The sequence below is a fragment of the Melospiza melodia genome, chromosome 9 (genome assembly GCF_035770615.1).
Source record: "Melospiza melodia melodia isolate bMelMel2 chromosome 9, bMelMel2.pri, whole genome shotgun sequence".
NCBI classification, from domain to species: Eukaryota; Metazoa; Chordata; class Aves; order Passeriformes; family Passerellidae; genus Melospiza; species Melospiza melodia.
Genome location: NC_086202.1, coordinates 21,028,751 through 21,053,178, shown reverse-complemented (window position 1 = coordinate 21,053,178; position 24,428 = coordinate 21,028,751). Strand labels below are relative to the sequence as shown.

Sequence of the window (24,428 nt, the reverse complement as noted above, 5' to 3'; positions counted from 1 at the left end):
AACACTCATTTTTGAGAGGACAGATTTAGGGACCTGGCATTGCAAAATCTGAAAACCAAAGAGTCACAGGCTCCTCAAACCTTTATTTTCTGACGATCCTGATATTGGCTGAAATTATATTCCCAGGTCTATAAATATACACAGAGTTGTACACTACTTTCCAGTTTACAGAAAAAAGTCCCACTATCAGCAGCCTCAACAAGTCAGGACCTCCAGTCCACTACTGATCCATAACCACATAAACAATAGATCAGCTTCCTTCACAAGCACAAAAAAAAAGCTTGACAAGTTCCCAGTTTTGTAATCTGGTGGGAAATTTGCTTACATTTTTGCAGAGTTTGTCATTAGGATGAAAAAGTTTTGTTGCTATTTTTGAACTGTCCACATAGCTCTGAATAAGGCTCTGAAAATCATATTAGCTACAGCTGAGTAAAAGGTCTGGCAATTTTCTCTAAGACAAAAAAATCCAAAAAAATATCTAGGCAACTCTCAAATGTTACAAAATTTCTCTGACATCTGAACTGATCAGTTTAGGCATTACAGCAGTTTCCCAAGCTGCATGTTTTAATTCTGATGAGGAAAGGCTGTCTGCTCTGTAACAAGCAGGGACACATCACTGATTCAGAAACACACAAGTGACAGAACACGCTCGAGAGAGTAAGTAGTTCAGGAAACTGATGTCACTGGCATGTGGTACTGCCTGCTGTGACACCATCAACAGGACATCATCTCTGCCATAGTGGGAATAGCCACTATGTATTATAGAGGCTAATAGTAATAGTATTAGTATTTCCAGAGGGACAAACTTAAATGTTTTTGTTAGCTCTGAGGCATGTTTTGCTACTCCTTCAGCACATACCCATCTCATTGATTAGGACTCATCACACAGAGTATTGAGGACAGGTGTTTAAGAAATCCACTTAACTGACTAGTAGCATTTAAATTTTAGTAAGGTATAAATAAGAAAAAAATAGCTCTAAGTCTCAGCACTTTGTCTGGTTTATCTTATTTTACATGGAACAGGATTGAGAAGCAGGTATGTGCACTTGCAGGACAGCATATGGCACTGACAGAAGACCACACTGAGAATGCTACCCCAGGATGGCACAAGTGTGTGAGACCTGGCATAGAAAGGAGCACATACCTCAGGATTTTTTTTCTGAAGAGAGGGTAAGGTTATTACCCCTGAGTTTATAAAGCCATACCAAACAGAAAATCGTTTAGAGACCTTTTTTGTACATTTTCTTAAAAGCTGGATTAAACCACTGAAAATATTGGAAACACATGTTTGATGGGGCCACCAAGCCCATATGAGCAGAGCTGCTTAAGGAATGAAAATGAAGCTGCTTAAGGAATATCAAACGTATGGCCAAAACTAACTCTGAGGAATTTAACATTCCGGTCCAAATGGTTCAGAAAGCAAAAAACCTACTTCTCTGAGCAAAAAAAATTACCTATTTCCTTTGGGTCAGAAAGATACAGAGCTAAATGTTCTTTGCTTCACCAAGTAGATGGAAAAAGTTTTTTAGGGGACTCACTTGCACTTTCTTGGAGTGATAGTCCAGAAACAGTTTTTAGAGAAAGCTACTCATTGTGTAAGTGATTTTAAGCACATAATTAAGCAGAACATTTCTAGTCAATAGCATGATTGATTTCATAAAAAAAATGTCAGTTCCTGCAAAGTTCCATCAACATGAAAAAATTGAGAGTATGCTTGGGGTGACCCCTCTGGTAGCCTTTCCATCACCTCCATGCCAGTTATGCATGTTCAATACATTTTGAAGCCTGCTCCTGAGCCAAATCTTGCCTCCTGCTATGCCTCAGTCTAATCTACTACAGAGAAGTAATCCAGAAATTCTCACAAGTGAGGAAAAGATTAAATTCATCACTTATATGCTCATTTATACAGAATGACAACAGAGCGAGGAGGAAATCATAAAGGACTGATGGAACCCTTGTGTTATGGACCTTGTAGATTACATTCAGTAAGAACTGTTTAACCAAGGGCACTTCTTGGCAAACAGCAATAAACTTTATTTTAAAAGCACAGAATCAGTTGCAATGAAGCTACTTAGATGTTTACAAGATTACAGCTCATATTGTTTATGAAATGCAGCTCTGTGCCTGCAAGTATTCTTTATAGATAAATTTTTAATTTTACATATTATTTTTGAATTAAGTATGAAGTGACCCAGTAGACAGACGTGCTTAATATAAATCCAAAGTTTGGCTAATTACACACATAACAAGTAGTAAAAATTTAAAATACTTCTAAGCCTTTAGAGCATACCACTTTTTATAAACAAGCACAAATCTGTTCATTTTTCAAAGCTAAATTCTCATACTTATGAGCTCATTAGAATGCTAAAACACACAATCCCTTTAGATTAACAGAACAATTTAATAATAATGGAAGAATGAAAATTTGGATTAATTTACAAGTGCTTGAAATAGAGACTCTTATTCAGAAAAGTGCCATACTTCCCTGATGTGAATTCAAAAGTTCAACATAATTTAGTATATTATTCTGTCAATGTTATCCCACATTTAAATGTCATTCCAATCAACACTTTATTTACTCTTAATAAAGATGTACTCTAGCTTAAAGCCAAACTTCTTTAAAGTATCTAATGACAGGATGTAGGCTTTTCCCAAAAATGTTGCACAGCTCCAAAATTGAAAGGTTACAATTAGATGGCAAGAAGTAATGCAGAAAGAAAAAGAGAGTTATGATGCTTTTGTCAGGTGTCATTATACAAACATTACTGTGAATTCCCAAGAGTTATCTATATGAAAGTTTCCCCAAAATTCTATTTTACATTTTTCCCTTTACCCGCCAGTCCTACCAATTCAAGTTGAAATGTGTCAAGCCACATTCTTCCAAGCTCACATAGCATCAGCAGTAATAAAACTTGTGTAATGAGAATTTCACAAATCTACCAAGGATTAATAAACAATACACGATTCTCTAGCTGCTAAGTGAGATTCACAGCAACACTAGAGTTGCTAGAACAAAAATAAGCTATTAAGAAACAGGACAAATACCAGGAGCACCCATTCTGAGGATGAAGACTGTGGCATTCTGTGTAAGTACTTTCAGAAAAACAAGAAAGAAAATGTGCTGTTTGTTGCCAAGGTCATGTAGTTTAAAATCCAAGTTATAAAATTCTATCAAATTGAACTTGAAATCCAGCACTTGTGTTAGAAAGATAAAACTTCAAAGACTATTTCTTGCAGTTCTAACCTCAGCACTCTAAAACCAAAAGAAATGCTGATAAAAATCATGCAAATACAGCCTGGTCAGCAATACCTGCCCTCTCTGCATGTGTAAGCTATTTGCTTTACATACTTTAAAGTCATGAGCCCTATTAAAGACTCAGAATTTTTTTTCCTTTCCAGATCAATGTCTGCTGTTAGATGGGCACAGACTTAACTAAAATTACAGAAGGAAGCTGAGTAGCAGTAAAACACTGTCTCTAAGAATCTGAATTTAGTTTGTTGGCAGAACCCTAAAACAATACATTATTTATGAACTGTATGCAGTTACATGTATGCATATTTTATAGATTTAATATAATGGATCCAATCATCTGGAGAGATTGCAAGAGCTCAGATTAAAGCAAGATGTCACATATCATATTAGATATAAAGCCAAAATTTAATGAGACAAGTAAAGGTCAGAGAAGCACACTGCAGTTTCAATTTGATACCCTTACACTTCTTGTTCTTAAGCATGCATCACAACTTCAAACATACAGCAAAACTAAAAGTTGGTATAAGGGATAATTCCAATGCCAAGCTAACAGGAAAGTTAAACGTTGGCTTCTATTCCAGAAATGAAAGGATTGCAATTCAGTCATCCTCTCTAGTCCTCATTTTCCAGAGTATTATCAAGCAATTTTTAGTGACTGATGCTTGATCAATTGAAATTTGATCCAGCAAAGTTATCAAAATGTCTTATTGGTGGGTTAAGGGAAATCCAAAAACTGTCTAATAGTAATACAGCACCTTTAGAAGCATATTACCTGCATTTTTCACTGATTATCTGGATTCCATCCATTTTCTGTACTGTATTGCAGTCAGGAAAGCCCTTTGTTATTCCTTTTACCCTCTTCCTGTTGTTAACATTCTGTCCCTATTTTTCCAGTGAGTACTAAAGTCTCAAACAAAAAGATGCTTCAATAGGACTTGTGTTTAAGGCCTCATAAGAGTCGAAGTTACCCATCTTTATTTTGCAGGTGAACAAATTTACATGAAAGAAGAATTAGAGTTGACCAGGAAAGCAGATTGGTAAGGAAGAAACAAGAATGGGACAGTGAGGGAATACAGAATCAGAGCAACATTTGGATTTTTATACTGTTTTTCCATATTACTTATTAACTTTTCTCTCAGTTTTGTCATTTGTCTCATATTCTGTCTCCACTTTCTTCACTTCTTTTCGTCACCATTACTCTCCTAATATTAATTAGTATTTCTGAAGCATAATTTGCTGTTAATTTAATCTTATTAAGGAATGAGTAAACTGGTGTCTCATTTATTTTATCTTTTCCATTTTTATGCCTGCTACTGTCATTTCTGGAATATATCAATCACTTTCCCCCTGCCCCTCTCATATCATGAGTCAAGCTATGAAAATAATGATTCCCTAACTCTTTCCAGGATCAGTTTAAACAACTTGAATATTCCAGAAAACCTAACCATAATGAGCTTTAGCACTGCCCTTCAATACTTTCACATTGTTCTTGGTACTCCCTTTCACCATTTGCAGGTATTTTTAAGAAATATTATTCTACTGATAAAAATGCTTATATAACACACTTTTGAAGAGTGTGGTATTTCTGAATTTCTTCCTCTTTGTCATTTATCCTCCATCCTATCAATGCTTACTCCAACAGTCTTCTGTATTTCTTCTGCAACAGGAATTTTTCCTTTGGTCTTTCCTTTCCTTTTACAAAGCTTTCCCTCTAATGTATGATGTGACCCTTCTTCCATATTTCATTTCCTGGAAATACGTCTTCTCCATTGTACCTTAGAAGCATTTCTATAAAAAAAACCCCAACTTTTTTTATTGTCCCTCACATGTCCAGACCTTTCTCTTTTTCTGACCCTGCTGAGATACCCTGTCCACAAAATGTCTGCTTTGGGCAGTCAACAGGACCAACCTTCAGCTTTCTGATTTCCACAATGCTCTCCAAATATTGTTCAGTCCTGCTGAGTGCCACACACTCTCCTGCTCTGCTGCAAGACAACACTGAAAAAACACAGAGGTTGCATTTTGTACCTTACCAGCCAAATTCCTCCTTCATGGCTGCAATCTTTCCTTTCTGTTAACATGCTGGAAAAAAAAATAAAATCTAACTCTATACTTCACAGCTTAACTGCAATTTCGGTTAATTCTTTGTAAACTTCTAAAATCTTCACTTGCTTTATAGTTTATGCTACTTTAAATTTTAGTTCCAAACCCCACGATTTAAGCTTCATTTTCTTCCCAGTTTTCTTCATAATTCCAAACTTCTTCCTATTGGCTCTTTCTGTGATTACCATCACAAATTTTTCACACATGACAAATACAGTATTTCTAAGACTTTTTTTCTTAAAGAAATTGGCTTACCCTGCTCAGAAACAGAGAGAGCATTTCTTGAGTAGATGATACTACCTTTGCAGGTACAAAGGAAATATCCAAAATACATGAGCAGATGTAACAGATGATATGTGTTCATACACCATGAGCAGATGATCACCAGATGATCACCATACACCACGTAAGCAAGCATCTGACAGGTTCATTTTCCCTTTTTAAACACATTATATACTCTAAAGTTTCTCCACCCATTGCCTTCGGGTATTTTTGTTTCAACATAGTGTTTCTTTTCTGACCTTTAAAGAGGGTCTATCTATCTGAAACAAACAATTCCATAACCTTGAGCTGTTTCCTAAGTTCTCCCTTTTTTTAAATTTGATCTTTTTGTTTTTGCACTTTTCCTCTTACACTCCTCTTTCCACTGAGAGCTCAGCTTTTAAAAAAGCAATTTGTCAGACTTCAGGGCCTATTTGCTCATTTCCAACCATTCGACTCAATAGCATTTCATTGTAGTCAGGCTTCCAAGGATGCCTTTCTTTAACATCTCATTATTTCTGTCCAACTTTTGAACAGTTGGAGTAACCTCTTTTAGGTTTTGGCTCTTATAGCACGTGTTTTCAAGCTTTTCCCATAATGTTGAGAAATTAGTAAGAGCTGTATTCTTAGGACTTCTTCCCTGCATCGTCTCACAGACAATGCACATTCACTCCAAGTGTGGCTACCTCAGCACTCTGAACTTATTTATTGGTCCTTTACTTTTCAGTCACCAGATAAGCTTCCTAAAATACAGTTTCTTTCTCCCATTACTTTCAACAAATTAATATATATTTAAGTTGGCTCTCTCTAAGGGTACTTACACACTCCTTCTCCCCAATAAGCCAATGAATATTGCTGCAAAAACTCTTCCAGAATTTCTAATTTAATTTTTGATTTACATTTCAACTACTTTTTCCCTATCATTCTATATTTTTTCTTCTGCTAAAGCAGAATAACAGCTTCTTTCAAGATTTCCAGAATTCACTTTTTCCCTCTCTCTCATTCTCCCATGTCTCTTTTTAAAGTCTTATAGTGATGTTATGTTATTCATGCACAACTGTTTAAGTTTCAATCATATTTAAAACAGAAACTAGGAGATGACAAACCTTCTGGAGACAAATACAATTCCAGATGGCAACTGGAGCTGAATGAGTCTCCCATCTCTGAGCCAAGATAAAGGAAATGTTCACTGACAAAACCTGATCAGTGTAAGAAAGGCACATTGACACAGAAATACCTACATTACACTGATTGAAATTTCATCTATTTCCTTGACTCTATATGGGTTCTGTGTACTTCATAGTACAATTATTGAACAATGCCTGGACTGATAGATTAATGACAGTTAAAGAATGAAACATAGTTTACTAATAAATTAGCCAATGCCACAGAGGTCACTTCAAGGAGAGATGGAATTAAAATCCTGGGCTCTTTGAACAGTTCAGGATTTAGAAACTCAGAGTTTATCACATACATTCACTTCTAAACCTCCACAAACTAAATGCAGCAACAGAAGGAGAATTTCACGTCTCTCAACTAACAAAGAGTTCCAGAACTCCCTCCAAAAGGTTCTCCTCTAATCAGCTGTCAGGAAAAGGCACCACCTTTACACCATTGCCATAGGTTAAGCAGCAATGATATCTAACAGAAAATTATTCCAATAACTTGAGCTCCATTGATCAAGAGATTTTTCAGAAATATCAAAAGCAAAAAATTGTCTTGATCCCATGGTTAAAAAAAAAGCTCAGAACGCTGACTATATTTTAAAAACATACTCATTTCAGAATGACATCGCTATATACATTAAAACATATGCAACATTTTTTTTAAATTCAAAATATTTTCAAGACATTTGTGGTTTCTGAAAATGAAAACTTTAGTAAGGAAGCAACAACTGTTTTGTAGAAAGGAGCAGTAATTATGACAATAATTTTTCCTTTTTATGGGGGGCAAAGGGAGGAGCAACCTTTATTATAATATAATTTTATTTCTTCCAAATGTGCATTTAATGCTATCTGGCAGTCAGTTTTAACTATATAGGGAGCTTCAAAGTTAATATGCCAGGATCATTAACAAGAAGCTCCTAAGAGCCAGCTGTGTATTTTTAACAGAAATTTTACATCTCTCATAATATGAAAATATGCACACAGGTATATGCTTGAAAGTGTTGTGACAAAAGGCATACTTTAGTTATAGAAAACCTAACACACCTGAAACTAAATTCATCATTACTGTTGTTCATCATACCCATAGCCAGAAACATTCCCATTGTATAAAAGAAAGTTTTATGTTTCAGTCTTTTATGGACAAACTTTGAAGTTCTTACAGCATAAATACGGTTAGAATCACAGAACAATGCAGGTGAGACAGGACGTCTGCAATTCTCTAGTCCAACATATCAGTCAAAGCAGAGACAGCCTCAAATTTACATTTGCCTGACCAAAGGACTCATCCTGGTACATCATGAAAATCTCCAAGCACAGAGACTCAACAGCTTCTCTGTTTAACCACTGTCGTTGTGACTTTTCCCAGTGTAAGATTCCTAACTGCAGCTCAACCTTGTTCTTGCCTCTTCTTCTTCCAGCACACATCTTTGACAAAAGCTTTTCACTCTTGGTACACTGGAGGTGCAGCTATAACCTTTGCAGAACAATTGTGAAAAGACTAAAGAGCACAACTACAAAACAAGTCACATACAACACTACCAGCATAGGCTGAGCAACAGAATCACAAGTAGCCACTCTGCAGTGCTCATGACAAAACAGACAACACAGAGCAGATCCAAACACAACACTTGAAATTATCAATCATTCTTTGCAGAGGAAGAACAAACCTGGGCCACTTTAACGGAATTTTGAGTGGAACCACCAGCGTGATATTCTACTTTGAACTTTTTCACAAGTTCTTCAAATCTGTTAAGAAAAAAATAGAGAAAAAGTTAAACTCTGCAAATTTTTTTTCCAAAACAAGTAATGAAGATTAGAAGTAGATGACATCACATTACTCAAAAATGAGACATTCACATAGATTGATTGTCACACATAATGCAAGCAGGAAAAATGCATTTTGTATTGTGATTTGGACAAACTCAAAGTATGACATCAAACTGAACTCTTCACCTAAAAGTTGCGAGTGGAGTAAACAACCAGGGGGGAAAAAATTATCTGGAGCATAAACGCAACTGCAAACTGTTAGAGCTGAACTGTTAGATTGGTACAACATACGCTTGAAGAAAAATTACATAAATGAAGATATTCAGATGCTTATTCCACCTCATTAAATTTTATATTCTGTTTCTAGCTTAAGAGAGAAGACTGAGGAGATCTGGTGCCTAGCTCAAAATTAACTTAACCCAAACAGTAGTGCTATATTTTAAGATTTCATATGAAATAGTACATTTAGACACATTTAGGTGAAGAACTTTGATGAACAAATCCAGCAGTATGTGAGAAAATTTGATAAGAGAAAAGGTATCTCCAGGTGAACTTTCAAACCCTTCAAGCCATCCTACTATGAAAATATAGAATTCTCTGTCAACATTCAGTAGTATATTAGGTTTGAATACTAAAACAAATATTTGAACTTTTAACAGAAGTATCTACCCTCATATTTCAGATCACATTTTCTGGTTGAGAGCCAGTGACTGTAAGGCACTGTTCACTGTGTAGGATATGTGCTACAGCTCTGATCAGAGGATACAAGCACTCCAGAACAGGCTCCTTTCTGGTCACAGGCTCTAGAAAAGGGAACTGGAATGAGGGAGTAATGGAGTCTGCAGGAAGGCTATGCACAAACACTGCATCATGCCTTTCAATTCCAAGTACACTTCAAAATGAGCGGATCAAACAGCAGGACCAAGCAACTTCAGATGATGTCAGACTCAGAAGTACTCCTGCAAGCCAGTCAAAATGTTTACAGTAAACTTTGTTTGCAGATATGAGGTTCAAAATTACTTTCATTACCCTAATTTTAATAGCATGTATTTGCCTTTAATGCTTATTAACAACAACAAACAAAGCTTGCCCAGCTAGATGTATTCCAACACATTTTATTGTGTTTACCTTTAGCATCATTTTAAGGAGTGACACATCTTTATTTCAATCACAGTGCAAGTTGAATGCAATCTACCAACCCCACCCTTTCTCTCCTCCTCACAACTCAAATCTTCTAATATTATGTGAACAACAGCTTTGGGGATAGATTTGTCAAATAGTGACTTGTTTGTTTAAAACGTTTTTATTTTCAATATCGTCTTATTAACAAGATCATTTTTCTTTTTACAGTACTTTCCATTTAAAGTGTTTGAATAATGAGCTACTTACCCCTAGTGAACTACCAATGGGCAGACAATTAGAAAGAATCAAGAACTAAATTACTACATATGCTTTTCACAGTTATCCACACTACTAATTATCCACCAGTTCTAAGTCAAGCAATTGAAACCTTAAATGATAGCAAGTAGCTGAAAGTGGGAAAAAAATAACAAAACCCAACAGGTCTCTTAACAATTGCTTTTCAAGCAAAGACAAACCATTATGAACCAATTAAGTATTTTGGCAATACTTTTTCTTTAATTTAATTGACATTTTAACTTTTCACTCAACTTGAGTATGTACTGTGCAGTCACATGATTATTTTTGTATTCTTGTATATCTATAAGCATGCAAGTTGATATTTTAATTCTTTTACCTAAAGGAAATTCAAGAAGTTTCCATGTACACATTATTTAATGGCATGTTAAACCTTGCAAACACAGTATACTTGAGTTGAGCACCCATGTAAGCAGCTCTACGTCTAGGTAAGTACGTGTTCAAATAATTATCTTGTAGTTCAAATGAAGAATAAAATACAGATTATCTCAATTTGGAGGAAAAAAAATGGAAATTGCCATAAAATAACATCTGTATTATAAAAATTTCAAGGTGACAGCTACGCAATCTAATAAATAATCGGAACAAATTACTTTACAATTACTTAATACAGTAAGACGAATGAATGGTTACACTAAAAGATTGAACATAAAAACATGTATGTCCTTTTTTTCAAATTAAGATGGTGAATTTAACATCTCTAAATATCTTCCACATGAAATATAATGAATTTATACAGCTGCAACTAAAGTAAATTTTGCTGGTCACTTTCCATGATAAGACAGAACGACAATATAAATTCTGTTGGTTTAATCCACAAGAGCCTGAATTGCATCAAGAATGACCTCAAAATTCAGAATGCTCACACTTTTTTATCTCAAGATGAACAGTCAGATGGACATTTTTCCCCAAGTCAGCAGATGGCACAGGCAGTGTGGGAACTCAGACTTTGTGACTGTGTGCTGCCTGCCTGACCTGCACAGAGAAGACTCATTCCAGCAGGCCTCAGAAACACAGAGCTTGCTTTTAGAAAACCTCCCCTTGAAGGAAGCAAGTCCAACTTTAGAAACTGCTCCATGACTCAGGAATGCTGAACAGAGCTGCTGTGTGTCCTCACAACTAAGCTGTTATCACACTTAGGAGAATTCAAGAAAATTAGAACCTTATGAGCACAATGGAATATTATTTTTGCTTCATGTTCCATAGTTGCTGGTTTTTCTGGGTATTTCTAAGGCTGTTCTGTATCTGAGAACTGTGACCTTTTTCCTGACCTCACAACATACCATTACCTTAAGTAACAGAATAATAAATCCCACAATCGGCACCATATAAAGGGGCCTCTATTTTTAGTACCATGAATTTGTCCCCACATTAAAGCATATTTTAACAAAAAGAAGTTTGCATTTGCAGCAGCATATGTTTTCAGCTGTGGCACTGATGATCACCTCTAGCACTGACCAAAGGGGATATGTTAATGTTTTGCTCAGTTACAGTAAAGGCAATAACACATCTGTCAGTTGCTTTTTTTTCCCTTCTTCAAAAGAGAATGTACTCCTAATTGAACTTGATAGTGGAAGGTGAGGCTGTTCACTAGCCTCACTTTTGGCAGAATTAATGGTTATTTAAAAAAAAAAAATTATAGGGTGATAGTAGAAGAAGCTATTACACAAAAGAGCACAAACAAGAATGAGAATATAATCTGCTTTTTTTTTTTTTTTTTTTTTTTTTTTAGAAAATACACCTCCTTACTTCACAGGAGGTGGAGGCTGATTTTTAGAAGTCACAGACTTTTCTAACATATGCCATACTGTTACCTCAAAGTGGAGACAGCTGTTAGAATTTTCCCCCAGTAAATATCTTTGCTGACAATTGCAACACCCTGTTTGACTCTCAGACCATTCATAACCTGAGCATCACTAGTCACTTTCTCTGTGTGCTCTTACTAAACTACGTGTAAACCTTACACTATTCCTTCTCATAGCACCTCTTTAAAAAGCATGATTTACTGTACTGTAGAGAAAAACGCATTTGCTGTAATATCTAATCCCTTCAGACACCTGAAAAGACCATCTGTGTCAGCTCCCCCTCTGACCAGCTCTTGCCTCTCACCCCAGCTCTCTCCCAGCCCCTTCTCAGCCAATGCAAGCACAAGTCACTTCTGTACATTTTCAAGGCCCTGCAGTGCAATGCACTGAACGTACCATCCTTCATTCGCTACATTCACATTTACAACAGCCTCCAGGCACAAAGCTGTCAACAAAAATAGCTTTTCTCTCACTAACCCATGATATCATCCAATGTCCAGTTACTAGAATTTTCTATGACTATTAGCAAAACTACTTTAAATCTTCCTTCAAACTATCTTTCACCATAATGTCATAAAAAAGTCATCAGCAAGGCTGTGTGATTTCCCGAGGCTACTCTCCAGCCTAATAACTGGCAAACCTCTCGTGGATCGATACCCATCTCTCATAACTTGCTTTATACACAAATTCTGAGGGGTTTGGAGCTGGGACTGTCTTCTTGTTACACAGCAACAGATACACTCATGTGTGGCTCACCATGATTCCAAAATCAAACTGACAAGAAAAATAAGCACATAAAACATTCCTTACAACCAAAAACAGGCAACATAAGGCAGTGGAGCTACACTACGGAAAATTAAAGCAATTCAAGTAATGCTGTTAAGTTTTATGACATAATTTATATTAAACTACAAAAAAAACCTTTTTGAACAGTAAAATAGCCACAGAACACCAGTCTTACACTGAGAATGCACCAGAAAAAAACAATTCTGATGCATGTCAGAAGCTACTTATCTGCAAGAAATAGAGAAAAGTAATCTCTTGTTTTTCAGCAGGGTATGTTGCCCTGGATATCTTTTGATATATCTGCTTATTACCTAAGATGTACTCAATAGCACACATCAGCAGGAACTACACATAAAAAAAATCACCTGCCAAAAGCAGCTAGAGAGGAGAGAAAAGTATTTTTTGCCCTTTTGAATGTCAGATAAACAGATAATGACAGCCTGAATGTAAGACAAAAATCAGGCTATTTCATATAACAATAATAAAGTATTTTCAGTGGATTTTATAATTTGTTTGGTGTTATAAAAATCTTCAAAATCACTAAGATGGAAACCTCTTAAATAATCAATAAAAGGTTGCAAAGCTGCACCTAAGCCTATAACTCCTTTTCTTTGAAGGTTATGTTCTAGCTGGGGATGCAGGCATTGCTGATACCTCTAAGAGAGGGAGGCAGACAAGGATGTTGTATGTTTTTAAGGTGTTGGATGACTTTTAATTAGATTTTAATTAAAAATCATAACTAATGGTGATTCTGACACCTTTGCCAGATATTTATTTTTACTGGCAAGAAGCAGTCATATTAAGACATGGCAATAGCTTTAAATGTTCAGCTGTGAGAAGAGCCAGACTAATATACTGACAGTTAGATGTTTGATCCTTTTAATTGCATTTTTTTAAAAAGCTACTTAAATCTTCAAATTAAGTAACCTGTGTCCAATTGTCTATGAAATCATTCCATAAATTAAAGAAGAAAGTATGTAAGAGAGGGAGAATCATATTTTACAACCTGTTTTAATAATAATAAAAGCTCAGTAAAACTACAAGAACAACACCAAATATTATTTCAATCTTTAAGGAAACCCTCAAGGAATAAACCAACACAAACAAGGAAATAATGCCAAACCTGCATCCTGATTGTTTTGCAGGGCATGGCAGAAGTAGTTATGCGTACATCTGGACAAGGCTGTCATCTGTCACATTCTCAGTTTCATCACAGCCTGGGTCAGTGCCAGAACAATGCAGGCAGCCACACCGCCAGGCAGATGGGGCACATGTTGTTGAAAGACAACCTTCCCTGGTCAGTGTTAGCAGGCAAGCTGAAGCCCTCATAATCTCATCCTAAGAAAAATCTAATTTACATTTAAGGAAAAGGTCTAGTCTTGAGATTGAAACATGATAATTAAACCACAGAGCATTATTGTTTTAACTGAAATAGAAGGGAGAATATTTTAGAACTAATTCTGTGGGTTTTAAAAAAGTGCAATTCATATTTTTAACTCTAATCAGTGTACTAATTTCTCTACCTAAATTGTACAACTCTGTGTTCAAAGTTCAAACCCTAGAAAGGATAGTTACATATATGAACACTTTCCTCCCTAGTCTCTGAGATAGAACGAATTGAGATACAGATATAATTGGTTGCTCTTACTTAAAATTGAACCTGAAAGAGCAAAAATCCCCTTTTGAAATGAGGTACAATCACCGAGGTACATGAGGAAACTTCGTAACAGCTGCTTGGCAATGACTGACTTTATGCAGAGCTAGTTCTCCTTATTAGCTTGGCAAAGAATTAAAGAGCTTGGGAAGGGGTAGGGGAGCAAAGGGGAAGAACGAAGCATGCTAAGAAGGAAGTATTGCAGACAGGTTAGCACCACAGCCATATAACACAACAGAAAGCTAAATTTGTTAGGAATACGACTGCCACAATTGAATAGAGCACATCATCATATTTTTCTCCTTTATTTACTGAAGTTCACAGAACGGTGACTCTTCATGGAAGCATTTACTGCTGCAAACTAGAATTTCACATGAAGTATTTTCCTAATCACCTCATCCAAACAAACACCAAATGAAAAAAGCCAGTAATTCCAACCAGGTTAGGATTATGAGTACCAAATGTTATTATATGAAAAAAGAAAAAAATGCATAGGCAAATTGCAAGATTCATAGCTTTGAAATATTTTACCACAAATGTTAGTGAGGTTTAAAAAAATGCACTTAAATGTCAGTTTGATAAAAGCCAAAAGAACATTTTCCACATGTGTTTGCATTTAGGCATATTGAAACAAGATGGAAGAAGTAACAGTCATTCAAATGTAAGGTTAAAACATCAGCTCTTAAGATCATGATTTAAAGAAATTTCTCAAAGTTGTTTTTTTTTTTTTTTTAGCAAAGGCAAATTTATGCAAGTGTTCTTGAAAAGCCCCCCCTTATTCCAGATTATCTGGATATCTTCCTCCACATTATCTCAAAAATACATATTATTACACTCAGAAGTATCAGCCACAAGGCAATTTTTTCTGTTGATATTCTACAATGGTGTAGGAAAATGAAAACAAACAAACCAACCCCACAGCCCTCCCACTATACCACTAGGTAATTAAAAGAGCACATTTCTGACTCTGTCTCTAAACACTACAAATACATACACTATAAACACACAGAGCACCTTTTCAAGCCTTAAAATTTGTGTATAATATAGAATTACTATTACATCCCTCCCTCTATTAAATTTCTATTCAAAATATTTTAAGAAGTTTCATATAAGGGCAGTAATTGAGAACACTGTTAATAAAGGAATTCTGTCAGTTCAGTAATTCACTACAACTGCATGCTTTCCTCCCACTGTCTTTTTGAAGGAAGATCTTCCAAAACAACAGCCAAGACTCAACCACTTTGTGGACACATCTAGGGATTTTCAGCACAGAGTTTGTTGCAAAACACCGTAGGCAGGAACAGCCCTCTGCCCTTATGCGTAGCCAAGAAGGATCAAAGGGCATTGCAGGCAGGGAAAAGAATGGAGCACTGACCTCCTCCATCCTTGCATGCACCAAGTCTGTTCTGGAGCACAAAGGAACACGGTCATTTCCTTTGTTATTTCTCAGCACCATTACATTTACACTTGCTCCTGATGTTCCCAGTATACATCTGGCAGCTTGTGCAAGAATACTACTTAAAAAAAAAAAACGTATTTTTTGTCTGCCTCTCAGAAGTAGCATGGGAAGAATATGTGTTTTATGAGACCTACCAGCAAATTTTTTGTGTCCAAATTTACTTCCTAACTAAAAACAGTAAAAGGACAAATTGTTTATCATATTACAAAGTAGTGAACTTAATCCTTTTATCATCAGTATCTTTGATCTACAATAAAAATGCAGGAACAAAAGACTAACAGGTTTTGAAAGTAAGACTAGATTTACAAAATTAAAAGCAAATTAGAGATCATAATCCTAATTATGCAACAAATATAAGAGACTGCAATAGATGCTTCCCACTTGGCACAGTAGAGACCAGGTGTTAACTGTCAATAAACCTTTAGTGAATGCTAATTGAAACTGCTGTTTCACAAGCATCAACTTACTCCAGCTCACATCAAAGTGAAAATTTGTTTAACTTAATAAAGTATTTGCCAAGAATATTTTAAAATTAAGAGTATTTAGTCATCAAGACATCCTAGACTGTATCTTTGCGACAATTTGGATTATCTAAAGGTGTAGTACAAATCATATTAAACTGTAATGAACTGACAAAAAAACCCCACAAAAAAATCCATAGGCACATTCACACATGGTAGACAGAAATATTTTACTATAGAAATTTTACAGTTGGTAGTTTAATCTGTAAATACATTAAAATTGTAAAAAATGTGTTAGGTGCAAAGTTTGGGTTTGGATTTTGAGCCAAAACGATATTAGAAAGCTTTGCAGAGCTGTTTCAAAACAGAATTATAAACTAATTGTTCCCATGCATCACTCAGATCAAGAAACATTTAATCTAAGCAATATTCTCTATTAACACAAAATCCAACATAATAGTGACAGTTGTTAACCACAACCTAAGCCAATTTTTTTGTGTTGAAGTAATTTAAATGGTTCATGTCAATGCAATTACATTGCTAAAACATCTATTTTTCTTCAACCCTTGTGCTATTTTAAATTCTTTAAATTGGTAGACAGTTGGCACATTTAAACCAGGAAAACATTAAAAATAGATCAGGAGATATAAGTAGACCAAGAAGACAGTATGCATGTACTCTCAGCTCCTATTAACATGCAGTGAATTGTTAATAGTTTTCCTCATGAACAAATGATGAGTGCAGAAAACCCTGCTTAGAGCACAACCATCAGTAAATACCGAGAGATATTTTGTGTTCAGTTCTCTTTATCCTCTCTGTTTCTCAATACAGCTCTGTCTTCACTATACATTAAGACAGTCACCTACAGATAGCAGAAAAATGCTATTGCAGGTAAACTGACTCTGATACTCACACAAGTTTATTTATAGGTTTCTCAACTGTTTTGACCCCAACACTGCTGTCCACAGTGTAGATATTTGCCAAATTTCTAAAATATCTATTAATTCATCTTGACTAACCCAGTCCAAGCATTGTGAGTTAATTAGGAACAGCACACACTGGTAATACCAGAATCACTACACTGGAATGTTTTAACCCATTCTGTAGAATGACCATAGCCATATGAGAAGCTGAGTTAAAACAGAATACATTGAAAGGTCAACACCTGCTAATAATGCAAAAAATTTATCTCAATAAGGTAAGAGAAAGCATTCTTTTTTATCTCAGTACTCCATTTATAAAACAAGGGGAAACCCAAAGAGCTTGATAATCAATGGAGTGTAAAAATTATTAGCTCTAAAGGAAATATCCTTTTGCCACCAAAAAAGAAAGGAGTCTTCAGATGTGTAATCTGCTTTACAGGAAGAAGATGTGTAAACAAAATAAGACACGTGTAAAGCGGCATTAGAAGTACCAAAAGTGACAAAAGACTTGATACTCAAGCTATTCTTTAAAACAGAAGAGGGTTTGGGAGTCTTTTTTATCCTGTCTTTCAACAGTTTGCCCTAAATATTTGCCTTTTTTTTTTTTAAAACAAATGAATCATCTGCACTACCCAAGTCTGGAATTTCAATAACACAAAAACAAAGCAACCAGATCAACAGCTTTGATTAGTTACTCTTACATTAAGTTTTTTCCTTGAGTGTTGATATTGTCATCTCCAAAACAAAGCCTCCCATGCTATATCAACAAAAAACCCTCAAACCCTGAGGGAAGAAGTTGAAGGAGAGACCACAAATTGCACACAGAAAAGTAAAAAAAAATTAAATACAGTCTTCAGTAGGGAAAAAAGCAAAGATGCTAGTTAATCCTAGAAAATAATGCATAACGTTAATGAATTGGGAGTTTTCTCAAAGGCACAAGCTTTTTATGGTGCTCCTCTACTTAGGAATCATTGCAGCAGATTCCTCTAGAACTAGGGAACACGTTCAAATTTTAGAAAGTGTATAATGTTCTCAATTAGGAAGCAACTATATTTTCCTCTCTATCTCTAAAATGTGACTATTTTCAATTAACCTTCTTCCTCAAAAATATTTCACTATTATACCATTACCAGGCTCTTGCTAAATTTTCCAGGTTTTGAGATTTCATAAACATGATAATATAATAATAGTAATAGTGAGTGCATGCTTATTCTTACAGGGAGATTAGTCTCCATTTCAGCACATTTTCTAGTTGGAGTTTTAGTTACTTGACAGAGTATCTCCTGCAGAGATTAGCCTATTATTATTTGCTACAGACCCTCTCTGAAAGCAAGCCCATTTTCTCCAGATGACTCATTAACAAGCACGACAGAATGAAGTGTTCCAGCCTGAAATGCCAACAGCTAAAAATAACTCATCCCACAGCCTATGACAAGTCAGTCCATCCCCTCACTCCACAGGCACCATCTCAGAGGGTCACCTTTTTGGGGAGAATTAGCATATGCAATGAACTGGGGAGGGCAGGGCAAGGCACAGGGGTACCAACCTAACAAAACAAAGAAAGAAAATCACAAGCTACGGCAAAGCTACAAGGGGATAGTACTGCATAAATCACTTTCAAAATCAATGTTCCAAGCAGCACTTCAAAGACTAATTTCACAGCAAAACAATTAATGGACTGAAAGGAAAAATAGAAATATTTGACACAAATAAGACAACCCTGTGTTTTCCTCTGAAAAAAGTAATTTTGACTTCCCCTGTCTGCAGATACCCTGCCACTACACTAACAAGACATGTTTGGTGACATCCTGTGTAACTCTTCATGGTTTTATTAAGAAGCTTATGGTCAGCTGTCATGTTGCACAGAATTCCACCAGCTCTTTTGCTGAACAGTATTTCTAAAAAGACAGCATTTTGTCACAGGAGATGTGCATTAAAGAATTTTCCTCCACTCCCAAGAAGGCTGCAATGAAGGAGGAAGAAACTTACCTTCCTATCTTTAAGCCTGCAAAAAAAGTAATCTCTCTTTATGAAGTACAGAAATACATTGTGGACCATGAAATCACAGACTAGCAGGTCTTTAAAGGTCAACTAGCTCAAGTGCAATAAGTATCTTTACCTGGAACAGGTTGCTCAGAGCCCCGTCCAACCTCACTATCAAAGTATTGAAGGATGGGGCCCTTCTCCTGACCCCTTCCAACAGGTGTGTGTCTTTGCTGTGCTGAGGACCCCAGAACTGGATGAGCACTCCAGGTGAGGTCTCACACAGGCAGCATCCCTTCCCTAGACCTGCTGGCCATGCTGCTTTTCAGGCAGCCCAGGACGCTGTTGGCTGCCTGGGCTGTGTGCCCACCATGGCTGGCTCATGCTCACCTTTCTATTTGCTCATGACCCCAAGTCATCCTTGGCAGGGCTGCTCTCAGCCCATTTTATCCCACCCTCATTGAGAGCAGGGGCTGCCCTGAGCCAGGTGCAGGACCCTGCTTGCACTGGGCCTTGTTGAAGCTCATCAGGCTCACATGGGCCCACTTTTTGACACAGCAAATCCCACATAAATTAATTTCTTTGTCAGGAAAAGCCACTGAAACAAAACACCTGTGCATTAACTACCTGGTAATTAACTGTTTCACAGTAACCACTAATTTGATAATAACATTTTCTTCACAAACTAATTCTTAAGAAAAGATTGAAAAAAATGGAGTTTAATGCAGAAAAGAAATGTCTAGAAACAATATGGACATCTTAACAATGACTCTTCAACACAAATACTTAGAAATGCTTGTTGTATTTCACAGCCCTTCTCTCTAGTCTCAAATACCAGTAATTAAGCCTTTGAACTGAGTGGATGTGAGCATAACTACATTGTTACATAAATTCAGGTGAACGTGAGCCACTTCAGCTGTTTAAGCAGCCTTGGTCACAGTTGCACACTGCTTTATTACTGAGACTACTTGGTGCATTACACTAATGTTAGCATGGCTGAACTGCTTGCAAAAGCACATTTGCTCTTATGGCCAAGGCTGGCTGGTGTTTGTCACACTACAGCAGTAGTACCCAATTCAAACACATTTCAAAAGGTAGTTTTTGCTGGCCTTGTGAGACGATCCACAATGGAGCATTATTGAGTAGAGCTTAAAGATAGCATCACTGTCTATACATGGTGGGTGACACCCCTGCAACCTTGATTATGCCACTCTGTCCACAGGCAAAGTCAATCTTTTTCTAGTAGAAACTCCTTAGTTGCTGTTAGAAACTCATTAGCATAGGAAAAATGTCTCAAATTGCAAAACTATTTCCCTCTCCAATGTTTATTCATTAATTCTGCAAAAATAGTAAAAATATAAAAGCCACCCTCCAAACGCTTTCTGACATTAGGGAATACAAGAAAAGCAAGTTGAAGAAACAAACATTCTCTAGGTAAGAATGACTGAAGGTTTTCTGCAGAGACATAATTTGTATCAAGACCATACACAAGTCAGTAGCAATGGAAACATATAAAAAACCAACTTGAACTGATGTACCTTACGTTTTCTCACTTTGTATGCCATGTAATCCTTCAAGTATGAAATTTCAACCAAGGTGACTTAAGACCAACATTTAAACCAATTTTACATATTTTATTTTAATTCCTAAAAATCTAGGCTTTTAAAAATATGTTCTTAACAGGTTATAGTAAAAGTCACAGTCAAGTAATTAATTCAAAATCAGAGTCTTCAGTTTTAATAAGTAGTTTGATATAATGGTGAACCCTAATTTGTTTGCTTTTCCTAGGGAGTAGGAACAAAGCAGCTTTGAATGACAAACAATGCCCTGCAGTCAGTAAAACTCATGAGGTATTAATTTACAGTTTCATCTGTGATCAGTTAAACTGAATGTGAAATCTTAAACATCTTTTAAAAAAACACCACAAATAGCTCAATAAGATATTTTTTCAACAGTGCTTTAACAAAAACCATACATTATTAACTACTATTGTCAAAACAGAGCCAAATGCAAGTTGTATTTAAAGCCTGCATTCTGATAACTAAACAATTGTGAAAAATGCTATCCTTCAATATCTAAGAAGTTGATACAGAGATAACCAATACAGTCTTCAAAAACCACTTTATTGACTTTTAAGTCATACAAGAATAGTAATAAAAGCAAAAGTAACATTAAAAATTAAAAACCCCAATTATCAGAAAGAAGTATGTATATGTGCATATGTATAAAATACATTGTATATATGAGTGCATGTATTTAGATCACAAGTCAAACACTTGGAAGAGAAAAATTAATCATGTGTAAAAATTGGAAAAGTTACACAGAAGACCAGAAAGCAATCTTCCAGGAGATTCTTCAATTCTGCTGTACAGGAACCTGCACAATTTTCTCTATCTCTCTTTTCATTCCTATGCACATATCCCATTTTCCACAGTGTAAGATGCTCTATGCACAAGGACATCTTGTCATTTCAGAATCACCTTCCATTTCATATTGTACTCTGAACAGTTCTACATAAAAAATAGCATATGATCATATTGTCAAAGACCACTGGCATGGAGATACCACTGGTTATCAAGACTAAAGAACTGAAGACAATCATACTGCTGACAGCTACTGTCACCTTAGTGGAGAAGGCAATAACTGCCTGTATAAATGTGGATGGTCAGTTTCAGTGTAAAACAAGGCAAATTACTTCAAATCACCTTCAGAGATAATGAGGAGGCACATCCACACTGAAAATACTCCCAAAGGCAAACCCTTGTGTGACATATACAATCATCACATTGTTACTGGAACTGATACTAACCATGCATTTGTGAACTTGTAGAAAGAACAAGTACATCTACAACATGAAAATATAAGATATTGCTGGACAAAGATACATCCTGAAGACCTGTAGTATTTAATACTCAGAGATGTTTCAAAGACCTTTTCTTACCTCTTTTTTCAGTTTAGATCCTACAACAGAGAAATCAGATTTGGCTGGCAAAGATTATTAAGCTAAATCAAGCCACAACAGTGCAAACTGAAGAGCTCTAAAAGGCTGATCTGAAAATCTGGAAAAATTGGCTGAATCTGCTGTTCAACTGAATACAGAATTATTTTAATATGCTTTAAACATTTAGGGCAGGAAAATGCAGCAGCAATGGCAATGACAATCAAGGCATCACATACAAACCTCAAATTAAGATTTTATAAGACAAATAACTATATTTTCCCAAGCCCTTATTGCAAACCATCCAGATTTAAGAATTTAAAGCCTGCATGTTATCAGCAGAAATCTTGAATGTGGAGAAACCAAGAGCTTATATAGCAAAAGAAAATAAGTTGTAGTTATGATTTTTTTTGTTCCTTAATAGGCAGAATCACAAAAAAAAGTATTTTTTCAAATCCTTTGCTTTGCAAACATGCATTTTATCCATAACAGCAGGCCTGAAGATAGCAACAATTATCCATGTCTTCTCTTATTCCTGTTTTCGAGTAATGGTTTCCAAAATATTTTTCTGAACCTAATTGTCTTCCTGCTCTTTTCTCCAGCAAAGATACATGAGAATTAATCATACTGTCCTCTGAGCAAGAAAATTTAACTTTGTTTATTATTCAATTTAATACCTACCTGGTATTTTACAAAATATCTATTCAACTCCCTTATTCCCCTTCAACTATTTCTGAGAAGCACAGAGGTTTTTTAAGTGATCTCATTTGCAGACCTTGTTTTGTTAGCTGGGCTGTCTCCTCTATTTGGAAGAATTTTCTATTTGTCTGGTTAATGTCTTTATTTTGTAGTCCTTTAGGAAACCATATTAGCTCTTTGTGACCTTTTACTGTTGAAGGTAATGCACCCTGCAACTCAAACTTTTAGAGTATCTCCAGGCAGCAGACTTCAGTCATTCCTAGGCCCTGCACAAGGAGAAGGCAAAGAGTGTGCAGACAGCTCCTCACACACGTGTCTGTCTCACTGGTAAGCACAGCAGATAGGTTAAACTCCTATGAAGAGTTACATATGGATAATGCCTTTAAAAGTCTGGGCAGAATTTACACATTTAATTTATAACTAATCATTTAAATAACATTAGAAGTGAGGCAACTGCATGTATTAGATAATTAGGTATAACAGAACAAGCACCATGATCTGCTTAAATCTATTATATTATCAGTGGTTTCAGCTCGTAACAATAATCTGTTCACAAAGAACTAGTTCCAGTTATACTTCCCTCAGGAAAAATTAAATCTTCTGTAACACATTATTGATAAGAAAGTATTTATGTACACTGTTTGGCCTAGTGACTTCCTTTATTTCCCCCTACTTGAATGCACCAATTTTTTGGTTAATACAGTCAATCTGTTGTATTAAATCTGAACCTGATTAATGATGCACTGTATCAAGCTAAGTAGAATTCAATTAGTGTATAATTGATTAGTGTGTAATTGGAGCAGAGCTCTAGATTTACCAACATTAATTAGGACGGCTTATTACAGATAATTTATGTTATCATAATATAAAACAGAAAATAGAAGTACTTGGTTTATCAAGAAAGCTTAACTTAAGATCAGGTGGACATCCTCACAGATTAGAGAGCACACAAACTAATGCCTACAGAGTTCTTCAAGACACGTAAATCATAACAAGCTAAGTCTTTTAAAGAAAGTTAAATTGCTGATTAACCTTTTACCCTGGATTTCCTAAGCAATTAGACTGTTCATACTAATTTACTATAATAGACCATTCTAACAGAAGAGGGTACATCTCCAAAGCTGCTACAATTAAACATCAGATCCTTTCAGTCAGTACACAATATTGCCAGACTGAGAACAGAAGGATGATTATTACTCTCAAAAATTAAAACCAAACCAAAATTCACCCCAAAAAACCCCAAACCACCTTCAAGGTTAAAGTGTACAAAGCATATGCCTTTATTAAAGCAGCAGAGGGAAACAAGCAGCAGCAACCCAGCTACCAGACCTCATCCATATTTGCTTAAAGCTCCTTTGGATGGTAACTCCAGTCTAGACAGAGGGAAGAACCACACATTCCCCTGAGTACACTGCCACAGTAATTATGTTCATTATCTTGCATGCTAACAACAAAGATATAATAATCTACCAGTGAATAATTCATACATTGTCAGGTCCCTCTATCATGTTCATTACTAATGGCACTACTCACAATGCAAGTTAGAAAGCAATTTTTTAAAAGATGCATTTACTATATAAACAACATCCTGAAGTCATTTTTACCTTCTTGGCCATTAACAAACTTAGTACCAGTGAAATATGATTGGGTTTAAATAAATATGGGTGAATAAATAATTTTATCATATATTTAAATGAATATCAAGCAAGAAAAGTCAAACAGCCAGTCGGCAA

General features: G+C 35.8%; 1 protein-coding gene across 2 annotated transcripts in view; it reads right to left on the bottom strand.

Moving 5' to 3' along the window:
* ADK (adenosine kinase) overlaps positions 1 to 24,428 on the bottom strand; it is a 266,323-nt gene that overhangs the window by 186,850 nt on the left and 55,045 nt on the right. For both annotated transcript variants that reach the window (XM_063163823.1, XM_063163825.1), the window contains exon 4: positions 8,451 to 8,529. In XM_063163823.1, coding sequence (XP_063019893.1) covers positions 8,451 to 8,529 — 79 coding nt within the window. The remainder of the gene's footprint in view (positions 1 to 8,450; positions 8,530 to 24,428) is intronic.